The sequence below is a fragment of the Puma concolor genome, chromosome F2, assembly GCF_028749965.1.
Source record: "Puma concolor isolate L17-30 chromosome F2, mPumCon1.1.hap2, whole genome shotgun sequence".
Lineage (NCBI taxonomy): Eukaryota > Metazoa > Chordata > Mammalia > Carnivora > Felidae > Puma > Puma concolor.
Genome location: NC_141684.1, coordinates 55,464,824 through 55,471,383, shown reverse-complemented (window position 1 = coordinate 55,471,383; position 6,560 = coordinate 55,464,824). Strand labels below are relative to the sequence as shown.

The window sequence follows — 6,560 nt, the reverse complement described above, 5'->3', positions numbered from 1 at the left end:
AGGTAAAAGCAGAGCAGGAATCAGATTTGGGTCCTCTTCCCAAGGCACCCCCATTCCCCAGAGCTTCGTTCAGAAAGAAATTGGGCCACATTTGAAGCAGTGTCTCAGATGATATTAGCTCTGAAGTTATTTTAATTATAAATCATCACTGGAAACTAATGAAGGCATCAAAGCTGTGATATTCCTATAGACCAGAAGGGCTGGGGAAAAGTATAACTAGGAGATATAACATTTTCTGAGGGATTTTAAATATAAGTAATCTATATTTAAAATATCATGATTTTAGCGAGTAACAGAGCAGGGCAAAAAAAAAAAAAAAGAGCTGAATAAAAATCACATCCTAATTTAACTATACTGAATAAATTAGAAATGACACTTCTTGGATTTTTCTGTAAAAGTTTTTTTTTTTAATGCAAGAATTCTGCCCATCTATCGTTCATGTCATTAATTCATGGTAATACATATAATAATGAAAATAAATGAGTAATTATTGAGACCTTTCAAGATTCTTTGTGATGAGTGATATTATTTTCCTCATAAGGGAAATTTATGGGCCATCTAAAAAATTTTGTTTACAAGGGTAGAAATACTATAAATGTATATATAGTATAAAAGTATGCTGATGCTAAAGACCCTGATGTTCTTTTTTTTTCCTTACTGTATCAGTTCAAAATAGAAATGAGTTTTCCTACATTCATTTTTCTATATACCCCCGGCTTATCATTATAATTCCATCCTGTTTCCCGGGAAGACCTCATTCCACCTGCATTATTATTTCTACAAACCGGTCACCTTGGAGGGGTTTAAAAAGACACCAAGGGCACCTGGGTGGCTCAGTTGGTTAAGTGTCTGACCAGCTCAAGTCATGATCTCATGGCTTGTGAGTTTGAGCCCCGGGTTGGGCTCTGTGCTGACAGCTCAGAGCCTGGAGCCTGCTTCTGATTCTGTGTCCCCCCTCTCTCCCTCCCCTGCTCAGGCTCTGTCACTCTCTCTCTCTCTCTCTCAAAAATAAACATGAAAAAAAAAATTTTTTTAATAAAAAGAAACCAAAATATTTCTTTGGAAAACTGTGTAATCTCGAAAATGACTGCCCCGCACCCCACCTCCAAAGACAAAGTACCAGGCAGGTGATGATACAGGGATCACAGACGTGACAAGCGGATGGTGCCACATGTGTTACAGCGCCACAGCGCTTTCCGCACAGCCACCAAAATGACAGGCTTTCCTTCTTACCGCATAAGCAGCCATCTAAGCCTAGGTATGAGTAAGACAACCTAAGGCAGCCTGAGCACAATGCTGCTCAGTAATGCTTTAATGCCATTTGAAATCACGGGGCTAAAATTAAACTGACACTTGGCAGAAATTACCCTAACACTTTCCATCACAGCATTATGATGGGCAGAAAGTACGTGGCCCAGGCAGCGCTGAGAACAGAACCGTGCAGCCCCAGAGGGGCCAACATGCAAGGCCACACAGAGAAACTTGGAGTGAGAGCTAAAGTTGGAGACCCACAATCACAAAAATGTTGCAGTCTCTGGTCTCTTCCCAGAGACCCAGAAGGCGCTGCTCAAGTTCAGAGTCCAAACTTTTCTCTGCCTTCCTGTCTTCGTTTTTCAATCAGAGCAGGGAGGAGGAGCTCTGTGGCTGGGCAAAGAAAAGGCAAGCTCTATTTTGTCATCTGCCAGAGTGGGTTTTCTCCCTCTCCTCCCCACCAACCTCAGGATCAAGGCAAACTTCTTCCAAGCCAGGAGACAGCACTCCTCAGCTGGCGGGATACTTTCAAGGCAATAGGAAGGCACCCCTCTCCCCCGGGGGCCCAGATTACTGCCTCTGTTCTGGTAGCGTTTTGTTCTAACCTAAAGCATATGTCAGCTTTGTCACTACACAGCTCAGTCAAATGCATCTAAAGGGTTAAGCAAATTCCTTGAAACAAGACAAGGAAAGACTCCTGGAGCTGTGCAGGTGCAGAATTACAGCCTGCCACTGCTCATCAGGCCAGATTCCCCAGCCCCTGCATGGGCTTTCAGAGATGGCAGTGTTAGCTTTTCTTGTGCTACAGTTAAAAAAAAAAAAAAAAAAAAAAAAGGAATTTTCTGTTCTCTTAGCACAGGACTATGCACACAGTAGATGCTCTCAGAAAAAAAAAAAAAAAAAATGTTGGTCAACTCGGTTTTAAAAGATTTCAGCAGAGTTCTCTCCCACCCTGCAACTCCCAGCCTGACTTGAGTCTCCCTAGCCCGCTGAGGGCCAGATCATCTGACATAACAGTGAAAGGGCAGGGGCTTCTTGTGGGAGTCAGGCTAAAGCCCTGCGCTGCAATGAAGTCACCTTATTCAGTAGCAAATTCACACAGTTTAGAATTCCCAAAATAATGAATAAGAAAACTGGTAACCAAGCAAAATGAAAATGAGAGGAAAATTTATCTTCTTTTAGCCAACAGAGGGAAAGGCCAAGGCATGTAAGACATATACAGAATAGTTTGTTCTTCCTTTTTTATTTAGTCACAACACATCGGTACAACGGAGGTCAAACCCAGTTCAGTGGAGGTCGTTTAAATTACACCTGCTAAAAGGATAAACCTGTGAACTGATGCTTTTATGAACCAAATTAAACCAAAAGAAGGCAGCACACCTTTTTAAATACCTCAAGAACCACGTTGCCATGCACCAAAAAGGAAAACACAACATAAAGATTTCCAGTTAAAAGAAAACATAGCAGTTTCAGGAAGAATTAGGTTATGCATTTATAACAGGTTCCACTGGACTATTCGATTGGACCACTTGCACACCGTGATCATTTATCCATGTTAATGTTTGTGAATTTGAGATCCGTGAGATTAAAAATTCATTGCATTGCGTGGGGCTGGTAAATGCAGGCATATCCTATGCAGTCTCCTCCCCACCAACTCCAAATGGAGATCAACCCCCAAGTGGCTCTCTCCTAACTAAGCCAGAACTGCAGTCCTGGAAGGTGGTCATATGAACTCAGGGCCCCTGATGGGTTATACATTCACCTTACTGCTGCAGGAGGCAGAGAATGAACTCATCTTCTTTCTTGGATAAAGCTGATTGATCATCTGATTTGTCAACGCTTTGTTCAGAAATATAAAATTCAACATAGTTCCCCCCACAAAAGAGTATTACCTATACAACACCTTAATTGTCAAACTATTAACAAATAGCATCATGTTAACATTGAACTTAGTGGTTTGGAAAATTAAATCTAAAAACAGACTTCAACTACACAAGAAGAAAAACAGACCAAAATACTAAATGTTAAAATTCCCAAAACTCTGAGGCAAAAATGGAATCATTCTTCGACAGAGAGGTGTACAAAGTAATTAGGCACAGAACAAACCTATTACCAAGTGCTGGTTTATACTCACTATTTCAATTTAATGTTTGGAACAAAATTTAACAACTAGTTTTTAAAAACTGCTAATACATATGATAAAAAAACATTAAAAAAAAGGAAAAGTAAACCAACAAACCTTTAGTCTTTCAACAAAATTCCTCTGAAAGTGTACCTTTTTCCTTTTTACTTTTACTGACGACTTTAAGGTGATGTTGGCAACAGCCCAGCTCAGCTGGGATTGTGAGTGTTCCCCTCCCTCATTCTACAGCATCAGTTCTTTAAAAAGCTCCAATCTCTGTCCCCCAAGGTCTATAGGGCTTGCCAAGGTTTGCCGCCTGCGTGGGTGCCGAAGGGCTCAGTGCATTGGGAGACAGTAAGTGAAAGGAGCCAAAGGAGAAGGGGAAGGCCGACAGGGAAGCCACGGAGGAGAGCAGGGGCGGCGAGAGCTTGGAGGCGGAGGTGACCACAGGGAGCACCGGTCCGAGGCCGCCGCTAGGGGGCGCACGCAAAGCGGGCGCCTCCGGATGTGCCGAGGTCAACCTGCCCTGGCGGTGTGGTTCCGTGGGCGAGGCGGTGGTTCCAGTGTTCCCGTGGCCGTTCTGGGGCAGCAGCAGGGGGTGCGCGACGTGCGGGTGATGTCCGAAGGCGCTGCCCCAGGGAATGTGTCCAAGACCTGCGTGGGCGCCGCTGGCCGCTTCCCGCTGGGAGGCGTAGTTGTTAAGATGTGAGACCAGTCGAACTCGAAGCGGGTCAGAGGCATCTAGTCCTTCAATGATGCTCAGATAACGGGCAACTTCCGCCAGGCACTCCCGAAACCCCAAACTCCGATAGTCCATAGCCAGGGCGTGTGCGTCAAAATAGCCTGAGGAAAAGAACAAAAGAAAAACCTCAGGCTTTGCTGATTTCCCGCATTTCTTCAATACCAAAGGCAGCCCTTCCTAACAAATACCTACATCCTTAAAAACGGCATACACGGGCTCTTAACGAAGGTCCAAATATTTTGGAGTTGACCGAAGTCTTTGCATTAATCAACATGAGAAGTGTTTGCTAATGTAAGTTCAAAGCCCAATTAGAAACTGCTGAGCAGAAAGTGGAATTATACCCTACCAGCAGATGAAACTATGTTCATTCCTTTAATGTTTTCCCCCAACAACAACAAAAAATACATCAAGGACAGAGAAACCACAGAGCAGTGAAATTCATTAGACACACAGATGTAAGTTATCATCATGGAGCTTTTAGCCACTTGGTCCTGAGCAAAGCATTTTCCGGCTGGAGACAGACACACAGACCCTGGTCTCCCACCTTCTGTTAGGTTTTCTCTAACCACAACAGGTTTCTTTCCTCAAGAGTCATAGGAGCTTTTTTTTTTTTTTTTCAATCCTGTAGATAAAATTAAGACCATAACTTTTTTTTTTTTTTAAGGCTTTTTCTCAAAATGGCAATCAACAAACGTGGTGAGAGCTACCTGATTTTAATCAGGGCTGTCACAGCTTTCGGGCACCTCGCAGATAAGAGGTATTCTCCAAAAGAAGGTGCATTAGCTTAGTTCGAAGAGGACTGGGGTGATGCATTCACTGGAGAAAATCCTATGTGCATTTGCAAATGCACTGACAACTGTACACAACACAACATTCTCTCCCCACCCCCAAAGCACACAGGAAAAACAAGGCAGCGACTGCACCAGGGCTGGCCTGCCGCATCTACTCATTTTACCCAGAGCCCTCGGCCGCCACCAGATTAGTGATATGTACCTTTCCCTCCTGCAGTGTGCAGCATTTTCAGGTGATCCACTGTCATCTGCAGAATTTCGGCTTTTTCTAGCTTAGCAGATCCCTGGAGAAGAGAATGGGGGAAAAAAATTGATATGGCACCAAGTGCCTTTGGGGAACAACTTAAAACAGATATGCACCGTATGCAGTATGCTTCCTAAATCATAGAAGTACAAACTAAAACAAAATGAGTTGTCTTCAGAAAATATGTTGGAATCTGTATATGAATTTATCTCTTCCGCAAAAGCAATACGGTTATTTTTCGAGACACGGATGAGGTTCAGATTAATGAGGGGAGGGATTCAGAAGGTGTGGATGGCTACACGGAGAGCTCTACCCACTTTCTCCATTACCTGCTTCTCAAAAGCACTAGGCACCAGCCTCCTCAGCTCAGACAAACTGTTATTAATCCGGTCCCGTCGGCGTTTCTCAATGATCTGCAGAAAGCAGGCAAAACAAAGGAGGGTATTTCCATCAAGACTGTAAATTTCAAAAATGAAGAAAGGTAGTTCTTTCCATTAATTAATAACAAAACAAAACAAAACAAGAAGCACTGTAATGAGACTCACGCCTCTTCGTCTTTTCCTGGCCAAGATCTGTGAAGATGTAGTTGGGGACATAGAACCGAGAGCCGAACTCAAGTTTCTGAATGGGGGGAAAAACAGGAATCGCTGTAAGCCAGGGGAGGTGATATGAGGGGTCCCCCTCATCCTCCCCGCACTCAGATTGTTTTGGCAACTTGGGTTTGAAAGGGCCTCCGGCGTCCCTCACCCCGGACAGGGGCATAACCCAGATGCGCAGAGGTCAGTGGAGGGCACAGACGTGCCCGGGGCCCTCGCCCGCTGTCAACCGTGGCCAGCCGGCGCTCGCCTCCTGCCCGGGTTCCGCTCTGCCGCCGCCAACTCACCCATTCTCATCCGCACTCTCCTTTTCCACTTCGATGGTCTCGTCCAGCTCGCTATCCGAAGAGCTGTACTCGGGGTGGGCTCGCTTCATGTTGGTTGCGCGGGGGCTCCGGGGGAGGGTCGGTTCGGCGCGGCGGGCAGGGAGGAGTTAACAGCAGCGGCGCCTCTCCGCGCTCGGGGGCTCGCGTTCCGCACACACTGATCCCGCTCACGCTCTGCCTCCGGTTAAAATTCAACCATCCCTTTCCCACGCTGCGCCCCTACTCAAGTCCCCTGGGAGGGCAGGCGGGGTGTAGGAGGCGGAGGGGCGGAGCGGCGGCTCCTGGGCAACAGCCTCCGCTCCGCCAACCCGGCTTCTCGCTCCGTTGATTGGCAGCCACTCCGGGGAGGGACCGGAGCGAGGCTAAGATCCAGGGCGAACCCTGCCCCCGCCCTCCTCGCCGGCCCCTGCCCGGCGGCGGTGCGTCGGCTCCGCGGGGGCTCCGCTGGGTCTCCACTGCGGGGGGAAGGAGGAGGCGCGGGCGGCGGT

At 46.4% G+C, this 6,560-nt stretch overlaps 1 protein-coding gene across 1 annotated transcript; it reads right to left on the bottom strand.

Annotated features, from left to right (window-relative positions):
* Positions 1-2,475: 2,475 nt before the first annotated feature.
* HEY1 (hes related family bHLH transcription factor with YRPW motif 1) lies at positions 2,476-6,282 on the bottom strand. The gene is made up of 5 exons (XM_086696076.1): positions 6,034-6,282; positions 5,696-5,771; positions 5,480-5,563; positions 5,109-5,190; positions 2,476-4,216 (listed from the first exon to the last, which is right to left on the bottom strand). The coding sequence occupies exons 1-5, from the start codon at positions 6,120-6,122 to the stop codon at positions 3,633-3,635; spliced, it is 915 nt and encodes a 304-aa protein (XP_086552202.1). The 5' UTR covers positions 6,123-6,282; the 3' UTR covers positions 2,476-3,632.
* Positions 6,283-6,560: the final 278 nt, after the last annotated feature.

What these genes read in the sequence shown, in the direction of transcription:
- HEY1 (XM_086696076.1), bottom strand. Translation starts at nt 6,122, where the DNA reads ATGAAGCGAGCCCACCCCGAGTACAGCTCTTCGGATAGCGAGCTGGAC. An exon ending in CCAGGAAAAGACGAAGAGGC is followed by an intron (nt 5,564 to 5,695) that starts GTGAGTCTCATT and finishes TGCTTTCTGCAG; the next exon opens with ATCATTGAGAAACGCCGACG. An exon ending in GCACACTGCAGGAGGGAAAG is followed by an intron (nt 4,217 to 5,108) that starts GTACATATCACT and finishes TCTTTTCCTCAG; the next exon opens with GCTATTTTGACGCACACGCC.